The sequence below is a fragment of the Schistocerca serialis genome, chromosome 4 (assembly GCF_023864345.2).
Source record: "Schistocerca serialis cubense isolate TAMUIC-IGC-003099 chromosome 4, iqSchSeri2.2, whole genome shotgun sequence".
NCBI lineage: Eukaryota > Metazoa > Arthropoda > Insecta > Orthoptera > Acrididae > Schistocerca > Schistocerca serialis.
In genome coordinates, this window is record NC_064641.1 from 5,960,566 (window position 1) to 5,984,803 (window position 24,238).

General features: G+C 37.7%; 1 protein-coding gene across 1 annotated transcript in view; it reads left to right on the forward strand.

Moving 5' to 3' along the window:
- The window catches only part of LOC126473544 (dedicator of cytokinesis protein 1), a 420,590-nt gene that overhangs the window by 200,135 nt on the left and 196,217 nt on the right, over window positions 1-24,238 (forward strand). The window contains exons 18-19 of the mRNA XM_050100670.1: window positions 6,017-6,172; window positions 21,760-21,953. Of these exons, the coding sequence (XP_049956627.1) occupies window positions 6,017-6,172; window positions 21,760-21,953 (350 nt within the window). The remainder of the gene's footprint in view (window positions 1-6,016; window positions 6,173-21,759; window positions 21,954-24,238) is intronic.

Here is a 24,238-nt window from a genome sequence, read left to right on the forward strand (position 1 = left end):
GTTCCATAAAAAAATGGAACCAATTGTTTCCTGACACATTGATACATCACAGCACATTGTAACTTGCTGGGCTAGATAGAGGGAGGGTGTTAACTTCAAAATGTGTCTGGTATCAGTCACCTCCAAGCTGCTGGAGAGTCAGGACATGCATTCCCGTGAACCCCATTTTGAGGTTAGGAAACTTTGCTATGAATCGTTTTTGGGAGCAAAGTTATGCTATCCAATTTTGCATTAAACTTGGGAAGACCACTGTTGAAACATTTCCATCAATTCAGCAAGCCTTAGAGAGTGACTACTTGTCCAAATTACAAGTTATCCAATGGCACAAGTTGTTCAGAGAGGGCCAAGAAGAGGTCGCCGACAATGCCCACAGCAGATGTCAATTAACCTCCCAAACTGGCAAAAATGTGATGTGTGTGCATGGTTGTTTGAATTCTGACAAATGGTTGAGTCTTCAATTGATAGCAGAAACTCTAACCATGATTTTTTTAAAAAAAAATAAAAAAAAACTGTTTATTGTATTGTAACAGAAGATTTGAACACAAGAATCCAAAAAATGTTGACTGATGAACGAATGGACATGTGAGTGCTCTAATGCCAAGAACTCTTGGAAATGTGCGAAGATGATCCAAAACTGTTAAACTTTGTTAGCCCTGGTGATGACCATGTATTATCATGTATGGCGTGAAGGCAATAAGACAAGAGTTCTGAGTAGCACATCCAAATGTCGCCTGTCCATGCATAAACAGGCCTAGGGTCAAAACATGCTCATTGTCACCTTTGACATTGGAACCCTTGAATTTCTACCAACTGGGACCACTGTACTGTGAATGCAGCTTTCTGTTTGAAAGAGCTCAAAAAAACTGAAAAGGACGCTCACCCATTGCCAAAACAACATCAAGGATGAGTAGAAACTGCATCATGAAAACGTACGAAGCCACAGTGTCTTCATTGTCACAAATTTCTTGCTTCCTCATCCTCCCTACAGTTCTGACCTAAATTTCAGAGTCCCCCCCCCCCCCCTCCCCTCACTGAAAGGGAAACATTGAGACACGACTGAAAACATCCAGGCTCGTGTTACACCACCTCTGAAGAATATTCCAGAGAAGGCTTTCCAGTATTGAAAACACTGCCTCCAGGAGTGTATTGATGCAGGAGGGTGCTATTTCGAAAATTTTTGACTATTTGTACAAATACATTGATAAAAAATTATTTATGAATTTGGTCACATTGTTTATGAAACCCACCTTGTATGTTGCTATAAACTTAAAGTTTGAATGTAGACTTCCACACGGCAGTGGTGGCTTGAAAACAGAATAATTTATCACATATCTAATAGAGCAAAACTTCTCAAAAACAGGTAGCCCCGGAGAGAAAATAAATGTCCATTATTAAAAAGTGTCATTTATTGGTGTAATGTCTTGTAAACTTGTATTTTATTTACTGAGTGACAGTGCAGATGTATCAAATGTCTTCTGGAAGGCAAAGAACATGGCATCAACCTATTGCCATACCTTCTGCTCCCAGGCTAGAAGTTGGTGAAATCAAAATAACATTCACTTTCACCATTGTGTTCTGCAGTTACTCCAACATATGTGGCTAGCCATTACCGTCTTATGGCTCTTTAACAGAAGAAGACATTTCTTTTTATCGAGAAAAATAAACTACATAAAATATTCTGTGTGATGACGCTGCCTTAGAGCATAACATGCTTTGACACATTGAAAATCTGTAATTTTTGAGCGTCAAATGCGGAATGGAAATTTAATCGTCTTTTTTGTACACTGACTTCTTTACATTTACTAGAAGTTACCACTATTGATAATTGTCAAGCTAAGATAAACTAGCCCATGAATATTTTTGAAACAAAACTGTAAGCACTGAACACCATAAAAATGAAATTGCTCAGCTGTCTTTTTTTCCATAGGTGGATTTGTAAAATCTAATTATGAAACACTGATATTGCACCTTTTTGCAAATAAAACATACAATACAGATTATGTACATCTTGAGGTCTATATAATGTTATGAACTTTTTTCTTGACGATGAAGACAATAAAAAACAACGAAAATATAATTTATTGAGGAATTTGCAGTGAAGAATATACTCTCCATTAACAAGGCAGATTATTCTCTTGTTTGGAAAGGAAAATGACAGATTTCAGAAGCCAAATGACATATTACTTACCTGCAATGGAGTTTTTGTTAAATATTTTCTTTACTTTGTATTCCTTTCATGTAGCATTGCCCTATAATTTGTTTTTTAGGGTAATGTCAACTGCTTAAGCTGCAGCTGACATCTTTAGGTGCTGCTGTATGAGTCTGTCTGTCTGTTCATCTTGAGCAACAGGATCTGTTGGACAAGGAGTACTTCACAGTTCATTTTAGAGCATTAGAGCTGAATTGGCCTGTGTTATACCATGTTGACATCTCACTAGGACAGTTAAAGACATTGCAAGAGTAATTATATCAATATACTACCTGATAGCAGGGAATGACCATAGATGCCTGAGTTGTTAGTATGGTGTTCATGTGCCAACTGCACAAGAATATAATAAGAGTATAGAGTGAACAGCTGCCTTATGGGAATTCTCGATTACAAACAGCTCCTTATTCACTTCCAGAGTGAGTTTAGGAAATATCATTCCATTATTGGTAATCTGACAGTGCTGGAGGTGACTATACAGCAGGCTTTCCTACTCATACAACACCTAGTAAATATATTTTTGATCCCTTGAAGGTCTGTGTACTATATGGAGACAGACTGTACTTTGGCAGTCATATCCATTGCTAAAGTGCTTTGTGTAGGGGTACTGCACATTGACTTCTAATTTCTGACAGAGAGAGTAGTGTTTGTTTACAAAAATGTTCAAATGTGTGTGAAATCTTATGGGACTTAACTGCTAAGGTCATCAGTCCCTAAGCTTACACACTACTTAACCTAAGTTATCCTAAGGACAAACACACTCACCCATGCCCGAGGGAGGACTCAAACCTCTGCCAGGACCAGCTGCACAGTCCATGACTGCAATGCCTTAGACCCCTCGACTAATCCCACATGGCTGTTTGTTTACTTCCACCATGCTACGTACTTTTGTCTAAACCTTTACCTCTATGGAAAGTTTATTGACACAGTTCTGAGTGTGAGTTTCAGTAAGATTTTGGGGTCTAATTTTGGGCAACAAGCTCTCTTTGCTACTAAATATGAGGTATGTGGAGCCATTGTTCTTCAAGACACTGGGCACCTTGGAGTGCTACAAATGCAAGTCTTGAAGAACCAACAGTATGTGCCTGCTCCAGTTTTATGAGTCCTTCATGTGGTCTGTGTTGGCTTATGGGTACCACACATTTTGATTAACAAAGACTTCAGAGTTGAAGATATAGATGCCACTCACCATGAGGGAGAGTCTAAGCTTGCTGACAGGTGCCGACACAATCAGCTCCATTCCTTGCCTCTGTGGTGAGGCTAGTTAGCCACTATTAACAATCCAGTGCATCAAGCCCAGCGGTATTTGACTGGTCCAAAGTTGCTGGTATTCTCTTGTCTGAGTTACCAGTTTTGGAAATGGCACTTGCAAATTGCATATGAGTAAAAATCCATTTGAGAACGACATAAAAATGAATCTTGTAACATTTGATGTTGTCCTAATATCAGTCCTTACTGAGACCTAGCTTTAGCAACAACTCTAGTTTCTAATGAAGCCCACAATTATATTCGATTTAACTGAGTGCAAGAAAGACTGATCTCCTGATTACATTAGATAGTAACTGCTTCGTGGTTTGCCCTTGACAAGTTTTCATATCCTTTTTCTGAATGAACAATGAGGTCATTGTCTTAAAATTCAGATATATTCATGACGGTGGAATCACTGGATCTCGTGAGATGTTTTCAAAATGTGGAGTCTCATATTGCTTGACATCCTGATTCCACAGCAAACCATTCAGTATGTTCCCAGCAGAGAACACCTTCCTTAAGCTACAACTTATAAGAAGGAGATGATAGTCTGCTGGGTAGCAGAACATGTGCAAATAAATTAATGTGTATGAAGAGGTCACTATCCAGCTAGCGTGTTATTCCCTATGGTGACAGAAATGACACACCTGTGTATAGTGCTAGTGCAGTACAAATTTAACTGACTGTGTTTTGTATCATGATGACCATAACAACTGATTTTGTCTACTGATATACCACTTATTTTAGGTGATAATGAAACAAAAGTGTATTATGGATATATATGTTGTTTTATATTCCACTGTGCCTAAATTATTAGGTATAGAATTTTAGTTTTTATCGTGGTGGCAGGCTCATATAAAGGATCAAGTAGCCACAATACACGAATACTCATCTAATTCCTTCTGTCAGAACATTTGCATTTTAAGAACAAGATGTCTTAGCAGGCTTAGGTTTAGTGTTCAAGGTGGTAGACGAATGTATATGGAAAGAGTGGATGGAAATGAGTAAATCACTTTTAATTAACTTTTTCGTTCAATTTAAAATTTTAATCGCATTCATATTGCAAAGTATGGTCACTAATAGCACTCTTTACAACTCCAAAAATCTAAAAAAAGAAATCATCGCAGTAGTTGTTTATAATTCAAATAACAGGTAGATTAGAACTAAATTTTTCAATGCTGCAGGTCCTGCTTTAATGTTAAGCTTGTATGTAAATGAGAGGAAAGGGGTGTGGGGCTTTTGACACTAGAGTCTCTCACTTATCTAGGTCACACATCACTTGTCAGCATTCAGTCGTGGTGGATCTATAGTGCTCCATATTATTTTATGTGAAATGCTTACTATAGAGGTCTTTTAAAATTCTTGGCAAACAGTTAATCAACTTTATGGGAAATGTTGTAAGTATGCTTTTTAAAAATTAAAGATGATATGTGTGATGATAGCAGCATTGAAATTTTAGATAAATTAATTCACAGATATAAACTTTGAGAGGTTTTACAATTTAAAATGTATAGCAAGTTCTCTCTCTCTCTCTCTCTCTCTCTCTCTCTCTCTCTCTCTGTGTGTGTGTGTGTGTGTGTGTGTGTGTGTGTGTGTGTGGGTGCGCGCGTGTGGTTTTCTCTGTTTCAATGCACATTCTTAGTAAAAATATAAAATATCTTGAGTTGTTAATTCTGCAGTTCATGTTGTATCTTTCCAACACCATTGTTAGTGAGTAGATCGGTGTATTCTGTGATTAGAGGGTTTTAAAATATGTTAGATTACTATTGAACTGAGTTTTTGTTACATACAGGTGCTTGAAAAAGGATCTGGCACAGGTGAGTATGATCTGGATTTTTATATAGAGCTAATTTTCTATAAAAATCATAGTGCACACAAATTTGTTAGGTGGCTCTTCTAGTTGGAAGCATATTTACAAGTCAGAACTTGGCTAATTATTGTATAAAGTTTCTGTAGCACATATACATAGTGACTATCACTATTGTGAAATAAGGAGTGACGTGGAATTATTATTAGTATTACTTACAAAGTTACCAAGCTGCAACATATAAATTTGGTAATTACCAGACAGCAGCTTTAGAGAGAGAGTAAATTATAGTATGTTAAAAGTATCAGTATGTTTCAGTTAAATTTTTTAAATTATTCATGTTTCATTTTTAAATCAGTGGCTGTATATGTAAAAAGTAAGTTACAGCCAATTCTTGAATAATTATTTTTATAAAATGTTAGTTTAAACAAAAATGTTTGCCATTACACAGCAGGTTAACCTTTTAATGTTTTGGAACTAAAGATAAGAGCTGCATTTCCATATGCATTGTATTTCAACGCCACAGTTGTCTGGATTGTTGTCAGTTATGAGATTTGATTACTGTGTCACATTTAATAATACCAGTTACTGAAGTTTTCTGGCTGTTTTCTATTGTGGTTTGTCATTGCTACTGATGAGTAATTATTGGGAGCACTATCCACATAATAGCCAAATAGCAACATAATCTCATTACTGACAGTCACAGTTTCATGTTTAGTGCATAATTGTATTGCAGTCATATCTTTATTTGACAGGTTGAACTGTGCGTGAAAATCCTCAGTGACATAATGGATCTTCTATTTCGACCGGACATTGGCACCACTATACATGATATAAAAGAAATAATGCTGACTGTTTTACGAACTGTTATACAAACTGTGATAGCCATGGACCGAGACAGCCCATTAGTGGTGAGTGAAAACATATTATTTATTGTTTGACAAAATGTAATAAAATTAATTTTTGTTTTGTTTGGTCCTTGGCAAGATAATATACTACTGGCATTGTTTTAGAAAAATGCCGTAAGGTCAAACATACTGTTCTTCTTGATGAATTAAACTAACGTATTACCTCTTTCATTTGTGGTATCCATTAAAGTTTCACACTGAAGGTTCAGTCTTCAGTTTGTACCCTACTTTGTTTGCCTTGAAGATTTAAATTAAGTTCATTGATGTTTGTAAACCTGTTACCTAAAAAGGCACCTTGAAATAGTCAGTTTCTATCAAAAAATCAACCTTTCAGTTCAGGACTGTATTCTGGAAAGAAAATATGCATCTCATTCTTCAGACCCCAGTATGATTAAGGAAAGATGTATGTAAATTTCTCATATCCTTACACAGTTGTTTGGAAAAGATTTTTTAGTGGCTGAGATTTTTTGAAGTTAACAAATTTTATGGTCACATTAAGAGCATTACTATAACTGATGGATAATTTTAATGCAACAGATGCCTTCCTATGGATCAGGCAGTAGCTACTAGAATAGTTTTTATGCTATTTTTAATAACCTGTACAGCTCTATTAATTATTCCATGCGTGGCCTTCACTCTGTCGATACTGATATCAATGCAGTTCCCCCATGGTACTTTAATCTCCTCAAGATAATACAAGTAATTTAGTAGACCAAATGCTTCAACTCCAGTATTATGTGTTGGTAGAGATCTGTATAAAAGGAGAGTTTCCAGTAATTTCTTTTCAAGCTGATACCGAATTATTATCGCTAATCATGGGAGCCCATCTGTGCTGCTAGAGTCATCTGTTTGTAATGAAAATTTGCATGGTTTGGAATTATAAATTGGTTCATTCTTTATATTGGTTGCTAAATATCTGATGTACTGAGCTACTATCATTTGGAAGTGAGATCAGAGCCACCCAAAGTGGAATGTTTAAAAAGATTTTCTGCATTTGAATAGTCTGCATCTCCTTAAGCTATTTTATATCTGACTAAGGAAGAAGCCAAAGTTGCTTTTTGATTTACTGTTATTGTTGTTTGAACCATAAATGTATTTAATTTTAATATTTCATTGTGCTTTCAAAAGATAAATTCAACGTATTTTTTCTTTGACCTTGCCATGAACAGATTCCAAATGACAACATGTTTTAGTTGGAACCACAGTGCTATTTGGGGGAACTTTGCATCTTATAACACACTGAGAATTATAATTACTGGTCATGAATCTTAAAGATATATAACTTTCATCATACTGCTGAAATTTTTATTGACTGCTTTGAACTGAATACTAGTAGAAGCATTAACTGATGTTATTTCTTTTGAGGTGATTACTACATTTTACTGGATTCTTCTTCTTATCTTCATTTATTGATGCATATCAGCTAAAGAAGACATTTCTTTTTTTAATCATTCGAAGGGGTTATCCTTTTTGAGTTAAACTTGAATTTGTTCGTTATTTATTATTATTTTACGAAGAAATAACCAGAACCTAACAGTAGCATTCATTTCATAATTTTTGTTCCAGTTAAGATTGGATGGTCATTCTGAAGTTATTTTTTATTCATTGTTAACTCCCAAATGATTCTACCCTCTCTGTCATTGAAAACTTGTAGTCCTCATCATCATTAGGATAGTGGCAAGACTGGAAATGGAAAGATTGGGACTTGTACGGGCATTGACCACGATGTTGAGCACCCCACAGACCATCATCATCATTATTATCTGCCATATTATGACGCAAGGTTCTACGCCTTCTTCACCAGGACCATTGGGGAGTTTTGTGCACAAAACTGTTAGGTAGGAGACATGTTTTTTGACCAGGGATTGATGACAAAATTGTCCGTTTGGTTGCGACTTGTAAGCAGTGTGCCCGACCACAGGCAGCTTGCAGGGCATCTCTGTACCCCTGGCCAACTCCATGCCAGCCATGGGAATGGATTCATTTAGAATGAGATTTTCACTCTGCAGCAGAGTGTGCGCTGATATGAAACTTCCTGGCAGATTAAAACTGTGTGCCCGACCGAGACTCAAACTCAGGAACTTTGCCTTTCGCGGGCAAGTGCTCTACCAACTGAGCTACCCAAGCACGACTCACGCCCCGCCCTCACAGCTTTACTTCTGCCAGTACCTTGTCTCCTACCTTCCAAACTTTACAGAAGCTCTCCTGCGAACCTTGCAGAACTAGCACTACTGAAAGAAAGGATATTGCAGAGACATGGCTTAGCCACAGCCTGGTGGATGTTTCCAGAATGAGATTTTCACTCTGCAGCAGAGTGTGCGCTGATATGAAACTTCCTGGCAGATTAAAACTGTGTGCCGGGCCGAGACTCGAACTCAGGAACTTTGCCTTTCGCGGGCAAGTGCTCTACCAACTGAGCTACCCAAGCACGACTCACGCCCCGCCCTCACAGCTTTACTTCTGCCAGTACCTTGTCTCCTACCTTCCAAACTTTACAGAAGCTCTCCTGCAAACCTTGCAGAACTAGCACTACTGAAAGAAAGGATATTGCAGAGACATGGCTTAGCCACAGCCTGGTGGATGTTTCCAGAATGAGATTTTCACTCTGCAGCAGAGTGTGCGCTGATATGAAACTTCCTGGCAGATTAAAACTGTGTGCCGGGCCGAGACTCAAACTCAGGAACTTTGCCTTTCGCGGGCAAGTGCTCTACCAACTGAGCTACCCAAGCACGACTCACGCCCCGCCCTCACAGCTTTACTTCTGCCAGTACCTTGTCTCCTACCTTCCAAACTTTACAGAAGCTCTCCTGCAAACCTTGCAGAACTAGCACTACTGAAAGAAAGGATATTGCAGAGACATGGCTTAGCCACAGCCTGGTGGATGTTTCCAGAATGAGATTTTCACTCTGCAGCAGAGTGTGCGCTGATATGAAACTTCCTGGCAGATTAAAACTGTGTGCCGGGCCGAGACTCGAACTCAGGAACTTTGCCTTTCGCGGGCAAGTGCTCTACCAACTGAGCTACCCAAGCACGACTCACGCCCCGCCCTCACAGCTTTACTTCTGCCAGTACCTTGTCTCCTACCTTCCAAACTTTACAGAAGCTCTCCTGCGAACCTTGCAGAACTAGCACTACTGAAAGAAAGGATATTGCAGAGACATGGCTTAGCCACAGCCTGGTGGATGTTTCCAGAATGAGATTTTCACTCTGCAGCGGAGTGTGCGCTGATACGAAACTTCCTGGCAGATTAAAACTGTGTGCCGGGCCGAGACTCGAACTCAGGAACTTTGCCTTTCACGGGCAAGTGCTCTACCAACTGAGCTACCCAAGCACGACTCACGCCCCGCCCTCACAGCTTTACTTCTGCCAGTACCTCATCTCCTACCTTCCAAACTTCCTCTCAGGAGAGCTTCTGTAAAGTTTGGAAGGTAGGAGACACTTGGGGTTCAGTCCTCAGTTCATTGTTTTTCTCACTATATGTATCAGTGATACTTCATCTGTGTTCACTCCTGTCACTACCAATCATATGTTAACGATATCCAGCTGTATACAAGTGCCAGACCTAAGAAAATTGCTGCTGCGATATCAGGTTCAAGGCGATCTCTGTTCAGTATCACGACAGGCATGATACATGGGTCTGAAACTGAACCCTAAGAAGTCACAGAGTGTCTTTATATCATATCAAAAGTTGATTGGTCAACAGAATCATTAGGCAGTCCCTCCAATACTTCACTTCAAAGAAACAGCAAAAGATCTTAGCATAATCGTAGGTGATCATGTAAAGTGGGAAGAACAAACTGTTGCACCATGTACGACATCTCTCTCTCTCTTGCCCGCGTGCAACCCAAAATTTTGGAAAAATAGTTCCACCCCAAATTAAACATAAGTTAGTCTACTCCACCAAATTTTTACTACTGTGATGTAGTTCAACACAACACCAATAGTGAACATTCCAGGTGACTCAAGATACACAGGGTGTTACAAAAAGGTACGGCCAAACTTTCAGGAAACATTCCTCACACACAAAGAAAGAAAATATGTTATGTGGACATGTGTCCGGAAACACTTACTTTCCATGTTAGAGCTCATTTTATTACTTCTCTTCAAATCACATTAATCATGGAATGGAAACACACAGCAACAGAACGTACCAGCGTGACTTCAAACACTTTGTTACTGGAAATGTTCAGAATGTCCTCCATTAGCGAGGATACTTGCATCCACCCTCCGTCGCATGGAATCCCTGATGCGCTGATGCAGCCCTGGAGAATAGTGTATTGTATCACAGCCGTCCACAATGTGAGCACGAAGAGTCTCTACATTTGGTACCAGGGTTGCATAGACAAGAGCTTTCAAATGCCCCCATAAATGAAAGTCAAGAGGGTTGAGGTCAGGAGAGCGTGGAGGCCATGGAATTGGTCCATCTCTACCAATCCATCGATCACCGAATCTGTTGTTGAGAAGCGTACGAACACTTCGACTGAAATGTGCAGGAGCTCCATCGTGCATGAACCACATGTTGTGTCGTACTTGCAGAGCCACATGTTCTAGCAGCACAGGTAGAGTATCCCGTATGAAATCATGATAACGTGCTCCATTGAGCGTAGGTGGAAAAACATGGGGCCCAATCAAAACATCACCAATAACGCCTGCCCAAACGTTCACACAAAATCTGTGTTGATGACGTGATTGCAAAATTGCGTGTGGATTCTCGTCAGCCCACACATGTTGATTGTGAAAATTTACAATTTGATCATGTTGGAATGAAGCTTCATCTGTAAAGAGAACATTTGCACTGAAATGAGGATTGACACATTGTTGGATGAACCATTTGCAGAAGTGTACCCGAGAAGGCCAATCAGCTGCTGATAGTGCCTGCACATGCTGTACATGGTACGGAAACAGCTGGTTCTCTCGTAGCACTCTCCATACAGTGACGTGGTCAACGTTACCTTGTACAGTAGCAACTTCACTGACATTAGGGTTATCGTCAACTGCACGAAGAATTGCCTTGTCCATTGCAGGTGTCCTCGTCATTCTAGGTCTTCCCCAGTCGCGAGTCGTAGGCTGGAATGTTCCGTGTTCCCTAAGACGCCGATCAATTGCTTCGAATGTCTTCCTGTTGGGACACCTTCGTTCTGGAAATCTGTCTCGATACAAATGTACCGCACCATGGCTATTGCCCTGCGCTAATCCATACATCAAATGGGCATCTGCCAACTCCGCATTTGTAAACATTGCACTGACTGCAAAACCATGTTCATGATGAACACTAACCTGTTAATGCTATGTACTGATGTGCTTGATGCTAGTACTGTAGAGCAATGAGTTGCCTGTCAACACAAGCACCGAAGTCAACATTACCTTCCTTCAATTGGGCCAACTGGCGGTGAATCGAGGAAGTACAGTACATACTGACGACACTAAAATGAGCTCTAACATGGAAATTAAGCGTTTCTGGACACATGTCCACATAACATCTTTTCTTTATTTGTGTGTGAGGAATGTTTCCTGAAAGTTTAGCTGTACCTTTTTGTAACATCCTGTATGTCCAACATTTGGATGCATGACCAAATCATTTATACTCAGATTGGGTGTAAGATGATTTCTGCAAGTTCCATATACTTCTTGTCTGACTCCTGTATGTATCTTGAATGTGTCTGAGATTTCTTCCATAAATTTTATTTTCTATGTGGTGTCTGTAAGTGTCTGTTGTATGAGACCTTCAGGAGCCTTTGCAGGTTATCGTTAGTACGGGACCTTCCTTTTCTGAAGCGTGCTTGTTGTTCACTTATCTTTGTATCTGCTTGTGGTTCTAATCTGTTGAGTAATGCCTTGGAGAGAAGTTTGTTTGTGGCCCATAATAACGAGATACCTCTGTGGTTATTAGGGTTTGTCTTGTCGCCCATTCTTTGGAGTGGGTGAATCAACACACATTTCCATTCCCGTGGAATTTTCTCTGTATTCCATAATTTCTGTGAGAATTTTATGGATTTTCTTTGTGATGGTTTGGTATCTGAGTTTCCAGATCTTGGAGCTAGTGCCGTCTTCTTGTATATTATTATTATTATTATTATTATTATTATTATTATTATTATTAGTGCATGTTGCTCATATGCTATACAAATTGTAATTTTGACTCGCGTAGGATATCTGATTACAAGTAAGAGAGGTCCTGGAGTCTCTTATCTTTCCAGGTGAAATAAATTCATAACTAAATAAATGGCCGATGCAAACTGTGAATGAAACCAAGGGGAATTTAAGTTCTGAGGGAATTAATTAAAACTTTGAGGTTTGTCAGTGTCATTGTAATTGTCAGGAACGCCAAAGTATTTGGAAGAACAGTTCAGTAAAATGGATAGCATCTAGAAAAGAGGTTATAAGATGAATATCAACAAAAGTAAAATGATGGTAACAGAATGTTGTTGAATTAAATCTGTTTGTGAGGAGGGAATTAGATTAGGAAATGAAGCACTTTGATTGATATTTTTTTTATTGGTCTGGTTTTATCATAGAACATATTTGTACAACTAATACTGGGCAGGCCAAAATGGGGTAGTTGTGTTTAGTACCAGCAAAAAAGAAGTGAACATAAGTAGGTGCGTATTTTTACAATTGAAGTTTTATCAGTAATTTTTTAAGGACAGACAAATTGAAGTTAGGTACCTATTCTTAAAGTCTAAGTTTATCAATAATTATTTAACTAACATTTATTTTTACATATTAGAAGTTCTTTTACACACGAGAAACATTTTTTAAATTATTGGATACCTAGCAATTTTTATTTCCTCTGGTAGCTTCTGTATCACCGATGTATACTCTTATGTTCTGGAACGAGTTTGGTGTATATTTGATTGCCCTCTGGTACAATATTTGTTTGCTTTCTTGTTATGGAGTAATCAGCCTGTATCCAGGAGGTAGTCCGTGGTGAACAAGACAGGTTCGTAAATGTGTGAGCATGGAACATTCAGAACATTAAGCTCAGTAAAGTGAAATTTATAAGACTCAATTTTTTAAGGCCATAATTACCTTTAGGGCTTTTTTTTTATGTGCTAAAAACATTTATGCTATGAGTGTCTCCAGAAAATGATTCCACATCAGAGCACAGAGTGGAACTGTGAATAGTATGCCTGCTGTACTGTTGTTTTGCTTGTTGTAAAATTAAATGTTCCTACACCATAGCACACAGATGAGAACATTTGCTTCAGGCAGAAGTCTTAAGTGTAAATATTTTTCACAAAATTCTGAACACAAAGCTGTATTTGGTTCTTTTATTATACTATCAGTTTATAAGCCACCATCTGGTATCTGTATCATCATAATTGGAGTATGAGTCAGAAGTGTAACTGCAAACATGAAAATAAAATGTAAATGACAAGAGAAGCACAATGTAGGGACCATGAAACTTGAACAAAATTTTGAAGATGCCATAAGTGTAACTACAGTAACAAAAATAAAATATAAATGACAAGAGCAATACACTGTAGTATTTACAAAACTCAAACAAAATACGTAAAATGTTTTTGTTTGAGTTTTGTAAGTACTACAGTTCTTGTCATTTACATTTTATTTTTGTAACTGTATTTGTGACTAATGGTCCAGTTGTGATGATAATGGTGCCAGGATTGTTTATAATTGAAACTGGTAGTGCAGTAAAAGAATCAAATGTAGATATGTGTTATGAATTTAGTAAAACACAGATGAGAGTTCTTTAACAAGTTACTGAAATGTATGTCCCATTTTAAGTCTTGTTAACCCATAAATGCAAAAAAATTTGTGACACATTTTCTGAAGGATCAGCTTTTAATCTTGCTTGAATATAAATTTGGCTAGATAATGGAAATAAATTAAAGTTGATACATACAGTTTTTACAGTATTTACAGTGAATTTGTTTTTGGCTAGATGGTAGAAATATTTGTTTTTGGCTAGCTGGTAGAAATAAATGAAAGTTGACACATACAGTTTTTACAGTATTTACAATGAATTTGATTTTGGTGAACCACTCTGAAAGTATTTTTATAGAACTTTTTACTGTTGACTGCAAGGTTTCTGGGCTGGATTCAGCGAGGAGTATGCAGGCATCATCTATGTTTTTGGGAGCTCTCATACATTCGACAAGGTCATCTACATAAATCAAGAATAGTAGCAGTACTAACACAGAGTCCTGAATACACTGTATTTTATTCCAACAAAAAATAATCAATTTTTGACTGTATTACCTAAAAATTCAAGTCGCCACGCAGTGGCAGGAGAACACACATATTTAAAAAAAAGTTTCACGTACGTGAGCTTTCGGAGCCAGTGGCTCCTTCTTCTGGCAGAAGGGTTGAAGGGAAAGGAAGAGGAGTGAAGGAAAAGGGCTGGAGAGATTTAGGGAAAGGGACAGAGTTCGGAAAAGTTGCCCAGAATCCCGGTTCGGGAAAGACTTACTGGACAGGATGAGAAGGAAATTCACGTGAAAGGAAAGAATTGTTTCTTGTTTTATTCAGAATGTTAATCTCATACTGAAGTTTATGGTCTTTTAGATATGAACACAACTAGCTATGTGCTACACAGGTTACGCCTAGATTTTGTGGTCCCAGATATTGAAGGCTTTTGGAAGGCCAAAGAAAATATCAGCAGGTATTTTGTATTGGTTGAACAATTTCAAAGTACAATCAAAGAATTCAAAAATTGCTATTAGTGTATATTTAGACTTTCTGAAACCGTGTTGTTGGACGGTAAGAATTTTTGAAAAGGAACTTAACTGTGACTCCAATCAGTAGTTTGGTTTATCAGAATAACCTTTTATTAGCTTTGGTGAAACTTTTTCTATTTTCAGAACATCTGGAAAGAAACTAGTTTCTAAAGAGAGGCTGAAAAGTTTTACCAATGGTATTGCTATGTGGTGAGCACATGCTTTTAATCTGAAGTCAGGTACTCCATCAAGGCCAAATGATATTTTATTACTTAATGATTTAATTTTTCTTATGTTTTCATGTGCTTACATAGAGGCTTTTGAGATCACCAATTTACAGGAGAATGTGGGACTGGTACTTCATAGTTAACATGAGTGTGATGTTTAGCTAGTGAAGTGATCATTAAATTTTTTTCACAACTGAGTTTGGATCTGTTGCTTTGGAGCTGTTTTGTGTTAATGATACATTCTTTCATTTTAGTATTGAGCTACAACTTTCTTTCTCCATATCTCTCCACATGGATCTCTTTATATGTTGAGTATCTTATAGTATTGTCATTCCGTATAATTTTAGTCTTTTTGACTTCTCTATCATAGATTCTTTTGTACACTTTCTCTATATTTTTATAACAGTGCTGCAGAAATCTGTTTCTCCCACTGAAAATTTGTATGCCTTTAGTTACCCAATTAGTATTGTTCAAAGATTTTAATGTTTTTATTCCATTAGGAAATGCTATATTAAAATTATGAAGGAAATTATTAAAACTGTTGTACAAGCTGTCAACCTTGTTCTGAATGAAAATGCTTTTCCAATTTTGCCCCCTAACAACTACAATCCCTGAATTTGTAGCTTTTATTCGTGATAAATGTTTGGTCAGTGATGAATCTGTACAAAAATGTTGATCTTGCTGGGCAGTATATTGTGAGGATCACATTGAATGTGTTGGTCACATTTATCAAAGTATCTCTCTTTCATTGCTGTCTTTTGAAAAAATGTTGCAATCGCCACAAAGCACTGGCATCATATTTAACATATTGGTGCGGTAGTTTGCACATGGAGACTGACAGATTTCCATGAGATAAATGTTAATAATTATGGAAATACATTCCGACAATTTAATAATAGGAAGGTCAGAATCTTATCTTATCTTATCTTATCTTAGCCTCTGTATTGACAATGCAGAAATTTATCTGCTCTTTCGCAAAGATAGTAGTACCACCATGGTTGGAGAACTCTCCCCTAAAATTACTCTGTAATGTTTATTCTGCTACCAAGATTAATTTTACTTTGTTATTTCATAGCCATTATTAAGTTATGTAAATTATGTCTACATTCACTAAAAGCAATAGACAAGTTTTGCAATTTGAGCAGCAAAATAACTGATGACGACCAAGGTAGAGAGGACATAAAATGTAGAGGGACAGTAGCAAGAGAAATATTTCTGCAAAAGAGAAATTTGTTAACATCAAATATAAATTTAAATGTTAGAAAAATTTTTCCAAAGGTCAAAGTGTCTTGAGAAAAAAACAATTCACACAAGAAGAAAATAAAAGCTTTTGAAATTAGATGCCACAGGAGAGTGCTGAAGATTAGATTGATAGATCAAATAATTAGTGAAGATATCTCCAGAAGGAATTTCCATTCTGCAGCACAGTTGTGCTAATGAAGAAATAGTTAATCGAATTTTGTAAAAAAAGAAATTTGTTGCACAGCTTGGCTAAAAGCATAAAAGATCCACCAGTTTGGCCATGGAGATAAATTTGTAGGGTAAAATTTGTGGAGGGAGACGAAGGCTTGACTACAGTAAGCAGATTCAAATGAATGCAGGCTTCAGCAGTTATGGGGAACTATTCAGAGTGCTTTGAGTGGAACAGCAATGATACGGATTCAATTGTTGCTTTGATACACAGTTATAATTAGTCAGAAAGTTTGCAGCACCCACTCTACAGGAAAGTGAAAGATAACGTCTAGAAATCTCACAAGATTACAGAATCAGTGAAGCACCAGTGATATCAGTATCATCGGACAAATATCTTGGTAAAATAAAAAAATAAAGTTGTGACACACAGGCAATTTTCTCTGCCTTTCCTTCCTATCCCTTCCTGCTCATCTGAATAGACAATCACGCTGTGGACAAACATGTTGTAATGGCTTATTTTACAGATATGGGCTAGATTATGATGATTTCAGTAATGCCTACTGATCCTGTATTCATGTGACATGTATTGTTGTTTTTACAAAAATTATTTGTATGTATTACTACATGTTAAGTTTGTTACATATAATTAGCCACACAAAAAATAAATGCCTAGGAATTATTTTTAAAAGCAACACAAGGCCTAGAAACCACACTAATGCAATTTTATTTAGAGAAAATGACATAGTTCGAAAGTGGATGCTGGAATACTGATGTTTTTTGCACATCACTTAACCAACTTCAAACATTTGGTTTTCCAAGTGCTTTGTCAGTATGTGGAGTTATGTCAATTGCAGTTGACTGAAAACAGGGGGGGAGGGGGGGGGGGAGAGAGAGAGAGAGAGAGAGAGAGAGAGAGAGAGAGAGAGAGAGAGAGAGAGAGAGAAGAAATAGCAAGCCAAGTATTATGCATCTTATTAGCTCACTGCAAAAATATTAGATATCCTCTTAAAAGAGCAAACTGTTCACTGTGCAACACTATAGGTGGTGCAGAACTTTTACTAAGCAATCATTTACCCTCCACTGCTGACATAAGTCAATGCAGTGATGTGGTATGTATGTGTTAATCAGTCTAATGGAGTAAACACTGAAAAATGGACCAATAATGAATATGTGACAGAATGGCAGAAAGAAAATATGGAGTTTATACAAACCGATGACCATACTATGAACAAAGTTGCCCAGTTTGTTTGTGTGTCAACGTGAATTGTCCAAATGTGTCTACAAGGAATGGTGTACCACTCACAACCATGTAACATGGCATAAGAACAGTGACCATAAAGACATCCTAGCTGGTGGGGACCGGAGACAAATGTCACACCTTGTCAATGACAATCAGCATGAAACCTAATGGGAATTGCTGCCTTCAGTGAATGCTATTCCATTTTGAATACTTTGTGAGCAATCATGGTGGAGCAAACTGCACTCAGTGGACATTTGGAAACAGGTAACATGCAAAGGCCATTGCTTTCAATGGCACATGTAACTGAATACTTTCAATGGGCCAAAAAACGCACAAACTGGGCAGTAGCTGTCTGGACATATGTAGTAGCTTTGCCTTTCAAACTAAAAAGATGGAAGATTTTGGAAATGATGGGCAAGAAAGTCCCATCATGGCATTAGTGTTATGTTTTTCATTAAGAAGGCAATTATATACAACTGTGCACAAAAGTATACGCAAATAATGAGGGTTTTCTAAAATGTTTACATTTTGAAATTACTTAGGTTGAAAGTTAATGGGAATTCATGTCTGTAGATAGTACTTAAAATATTTAATTACAACTACTTTCAGAGGATCATAGCTATGGATTATATCATATATATGGAAATATTAGCATAAATAAATAAGTAAAACTATATGAAACATGAGGGAAAACATTAACATGGGTAAAATATGGAAGACCCCATAAAATATGGGAGATGTGGCAACCCTAGTATGTAGTGTGGTCTGACAAATCACGATCTAATCTTGTTTTTCGATAGTGCGAGATGCTGAGTGTACTAGACTGCCTAATGAGGCATTTAATATGGAAATGATAAGATTGCTAGTCCCCACATAGAGGAGGTGTTGAGTCACAGGCAGGCAAAATAAAAGATAATGCTAGAAATATATAACTTTTCGGGCAAAGTCATTGTTCACTTTCACTCAAGCCCAATTCACACACACCTGCCCTCTGTCATTGCACAATAAGGCCCAACCGCAACTGCCTCTAATGTGAACAGCAGTCTAGTTGCGGTGAGCAATAAGGGTAAGAAAGAGGCCTGTCTGAGGATGGGAAGGGATAGAAGGGTAGGGGTAGGGGAAGATGCTAGTGCTGCCTGTGGGAACCTGCAGGAATGTGGTGGGGACAGGATAGAGCTGCTAGGTGCACCTAGAAGGTGCATGTGATATTGGAACAGGATCAGGGAAGGTGATAGGTAAGTGAAAGACAGGGACTAGTAAAAGGTAGAGGACTGGGGGATTACGGGAATGAATCATACGTTGTAGAGGAGCTACCACGTGCGCAGTTCAGAAAAACCGTTTTTATTGGGAAGAATCCAGATGGCACAGACTGTGAAGCAGTCGGTAAAATGAAGCACATCATTTTACAGGTCATGTTCAGCAAGTGGGTGGTATAACTGTCTCTTGGCCACTGTTCAGCAGTGACCATTCATATGGACATTGCTAAGTGTAGTGTTGGCAGAAGAGCCAACACTGTGTTGCTAGAGGAGGCCGAAATGCACGCGTTTAATTACACGCTGACTGGCGTGAGGTCTGGAACAGTTAAGGGAATTAATAGTAGCAAATAAAGTACGTAGTTGATATAATACTTAACTTTAATCCACAATTGGTGTACATCGCTCTTGACGGTACATGCTTCATAAAATAATATCAATATCAAATGCTATGGCGCCTTGCTAGGTCGTAGCAAATGACGTAGCTGAAGGCTATGCTAACTATCATCTCGGCAAATGAGAGCGTAGTTGTCAGTGATCCATCTCTGGCTAAGTCGGCTGTACAACTGGGGCGAGTGCTAGTCAGTCTCTCTAGACCTGCCGTGTGGTGGCGCTCGGTCTGCAATCACTGACAGTGGCGACACACGGGTCCGACGTATACTAATGGACCGCGGCCGATTTAAAGGCCACCACCTAGCAAGTGTGGTGTCTGGCGGTGACACCACACTAAGTTGGTAGATCACATGGCTGGTTCCACAGTTGGCCCTGGGTTCGATGTGGTAGGAGATGACTGTGACAGATGGAGTGGGAGGACATATGGGAAAGGTCTTGCATCTAGGTTTATTGCAGGGGTGAGTGCCATGAGGCAAGGGGTTGGGAACAGGAGTGGATTAGGGTCACATAAGGATATTGCATAGTTTGAGTTGGTAGTGTAATACTGTGTAGAGAGGGGAGGTGTGGGGAGATGGTGGGGAAGCTACTTCACATTTCAGGGTATGAATGGTGGCGTGAGTTTAGTGTTTATCAAGGTGTGTGGTTTTCTAAATCTGATGAAGGACTTTGTCCAATAACTTAGCCTACTTTTAGATATGTCTGTCTGCCAATAAACGTTTTATCTGTGTGATGAGTAGCAATCTATCTCAACTCATATTCTTAGCATTTTTCACATGTGAAAGTAATATCCAGATCTGAGAGAAGCAATAAGTGACACGAGAAGAAAAAATCCTGTAGTCAAGTCAGCACAAGACGATCCCTGACAGCTTGACAGTGTTGTTGCCAGCTTTCAGCTATGAAGTGCAAATGGCTGCAGATGAAAACCATGGCCATCCATGGAGCTGTGACATGACTGATGCATTGCCAAAGAGGTGTTTACAGAATCTCACTACATGAGTAGTTGAAGTGGGTGCGCGAAGCTGCTGCCCAGCCCTCTGCAACTGTCAGGGATCACCTTAAACTGACTCGACTATAGTGGCAGCATTCTCTCTCTCTCTCTCTCTCTCTCTCTCTCTCTCTCTCTCTCTCTCTCTCTCTCTCTCTCTCTTTCACCACAGACTTTAACTCAAAGAATAGAACTGTTTAGCTCATCTGAATATTGAATCCCAGACCTTTACATGTGTGCCAGTGCATAGCTACCCATGGAGCCACACAATTAAGCACAACTGGAAAAGAACTGATTGTCCCAACCTTGAATTTGTCCCAACTTCATCTAAGTTATTAAAACTTACTTCCAATCCATCTTTGCAACTACAGGGAAGTGTGTACTTATTTCACCACATGTGTTTCAATTTACTCATTTAAAACATCGTCAAAATTATCTGAAAATAATGATAATTTATCTGCTTCAAGTAAAGAACAATAATGCTTGTGTGTTTATGGCATTTATCCCATGCCTTTATAATTTTGTTCTAAATTTCCAGATTATCCAATTCAGTCCAGGTAATCAAGGGTCCACTGTAGCTATTAAGGTAGATTTGTAATACCTGTAAAAAATTGTGAAGCAGCTGTGGTATGACTGCAGAAATAAAGAATATTCTGTTAAGTAGCAGAGTCTCTTAATTGCTCCTGCCACATGGATTTGGAAAAAAGCAACAAATTTTATTATTAAATTAAACTTACCAGTTCTCCATTTTATATATTAGGTGATTTGCTGCTTCCTGACATTGGCACTGAAGTCACCAATACATTTTTGAAATAATTATATATTTGCTGTGTCTTTCTTTCCCAAGAAATGAAATTTGAGAATTAGTAAAGCAAGCTATAGAATAGAAGTTTGTCTCGTAACATACAATTTCTAGCCATTGAGTTAATGTTCAGGAGACTTGTCAAATCACAAAAACTGATTTGCAATTTTCCTTATAATGTCATTAATATAATATATGGTACTTAATAATTTCTTAATTAACCAATTAATAATTTTTCTTCAAAAGTAACAAACTTTTAAAAATTAACAGTCCTAAATACTTGCTCTCTCCCACTCAAATTTTCAGGTTGTCATTTATGAATTCTTCTACTGGATAGTAACATTTATTTTATTGCATCTCAGTGTTTCATTGTTCTGCATATTTGTTCGTTGTTGTCAAAAGCAGTATATTTCTATAGCTGATAGTGTTCATTTAAGGGGTTACCTGTGCAGTGAGTGGTCTGTGATATTTGGGCGAAAAAGAAATCCCCCCCAGAATGCAGTTCAATTTCACAGGCAAAAATTGAAGACTGCATTGCTAGGTCATATCTCACAATTTATTAATAACTTGAATCTAATAACTTAATTTCTTTATTTCAGGGCAATTTAGTTGCTGTGATGATTTCTATATTTCGTCAGATGAAAGCTCACCACTTCGAAGTTTACATTTCACATTTCCAAACCAAGACAGACCTTATGGATTTCTTAATGGAAATCTTGCTTGTGTTTAAAGATTTAGTATCAAGGCCTGTGTATACAAAAGACTGGAGTGAAATGATAATGTTACAAAACAGGTAAAATATATCAACTAAGGGTTGCTCTAGAAAAGCATATAACAAAGAAAAAGAAAGAAGAAAAAGTAATCATTCCCCAGCCATGGGCAAATGATGAGTGGCACATAGGTGCACGGATGCATCAACACGTAAATGGGAGTGCGCACGCGCACACACTTATTTATTAGTGTTATTTTCTGAGCTTAAGGTATGTGTATGTACCACTCGTCATTCATCTGCTGGTGAGTGATTGCTTCCTAATTTGACGTTTCTATTCCGGAATTTTCTTTATTGTAATGACCACTGTCTCATGTTAATAAGACTAAAAATGAAATGTTTATTTGAAATGAAGTGTACAACTCGAATAATTAAAGAATTGTATTTCTTGTCTTTCATATTTGGAATATACAGAGAGTGAATTAGTTCTAGAGGTGTGCTTATAATCCACTAACTGTTTCTCCTTAGTACTATAGAATTGAATTATTGTGATCTTGTGCTGTTACTTATGTCTATTGGTGTTGCTCATGCACAGAGATTGTGTGTGTCATCAGATCTCTTATCCAACAGTTTGCAAATGCTCAGATTAGGGAATATGGAAGGCTTTTACAAGTGTCATTATTGTTGCGTATTCTGTTCAGTCACTGCTGGCGAAAGCTGTTACTTTCTTTGGCGTATTTGAAATGGGGTTACATGGTCTTGGGACACAGATTTTTGAATGAAATTTTGAAGTAGGAGTCTAGATCACTTTAATTCACATTTCTATAGTTTCTTCAAATTTTTCAAGGAAAATGCCTTTGAACAATGTCAGTAAATTTCTTCTTCCATCTTTGTAAAAATAGCTATTTGACTTTATGACTTCCCTGTTGAAAGTATATTAAATTGATTGATAGACAGGCGGCAGGGCAGAAATGTGTCTGTGTCAGTAGTGTACATTGTTTTTAGATTGCATGAGCTAAGAGCATTGAGATAGAAATTTCACTAAATTCATATCTCTGATAGGGCTGCATTTTCTAAATCTCTGCATGACATTGAAAACAAATGTCTCTTATTACATACAAAGAACAGTTTACTATCAGTGACTGAGACCTATTAGATGACTAACTTGCTGATATGACTCCTGTGATGTTTTGTATAAAGGAATTGATATACATAAACTAGTATTTAAATTAAAGTTTTTTTGTGTTGTTATTGAGCTTTAGATAATGGTCCAAACTTTTTGATGTGATTACCATCTTTGGAAAATGTATTTTTTTTTTCTCAAAATTAACATTTTTGCATTCCATTTGTGTGCATGAAGCTCATAGTCGGGCATGTTTATGAATATATTATGGCAGCTTCTCTGTCAAGTGTTTCACTAAGAATTTGTCCAGAATTTGTAGGATGTTGAAATTATCAAAGCCATTTTTTCTGGCCTCACTATTTTTTTGAAAGACATTGATTAAGACAATACAACTGTTTAGTATGTGTATGATTTTTCATGAGGCTTCTTACGTTATCTGCCTGGGATAAGCCTGTTGGTGGGGTCGTCCTACATTTTACACCATTCTTACTGGTGCAAGCTTTAAGTTGTTTATTGTTTCCTTATAAAATCTCATTCTACAAATGTTAAAATAAAACTCATGCTGAGCCAGTAATCCAAGTGGTAGTAAATATTTTTTGGCTTATTACATAACGAAGTTTGAGCTTGCAAATCATAGGTTTGATTTAATCTTATGTTCGTTCTAACATAGAACCTGTGTCTCAGCTCTTAGCTCATAATTTCTTTGTTCTCCTTTCCTGCACTTTGTGTCCTTTATGATTTAGGATGGGAAGTGATTTCTACCTTCCCGTCAACATCATAAAAGCCTACCCTGTCTTTACCTTGATCCTATTCCTCCTCCTTTAAATCTAATTGTGATGGTAAGGTGAAAAGTTTTCAGTGAAAGACTGTTTTGTAGGCTGAAAAAAGCAGTTTTTCAACTTAGTCCGTTTTTATGTCAGTGCATTTTGTGCAATATTTTTTCTGTGTGTATATCCCATTCTGAGTTCCAATACTTATCTGTAGCTGTCGTAATCTCATTATTAGTCTTTATTGCAAATATATTTTAATGTGGAAATAAATGGGCGAAGACTTAAAAATTTGTGCTTCAAATTACTCAATTTTTCTATTGGCAAAGCTCCTCTGAGAGTGGGTGTACTTTCCTGGTGAAACACTCTCTCTCTCTCTCTCTCTCTCTCTCTCTCTCTGTCTCTTTCTGTGTGTCTTTCTTTCTTTTTCCTTCCTCAATGCAGGCCTTTTCTCACTGTTGTAATTGCTGATAGTACAA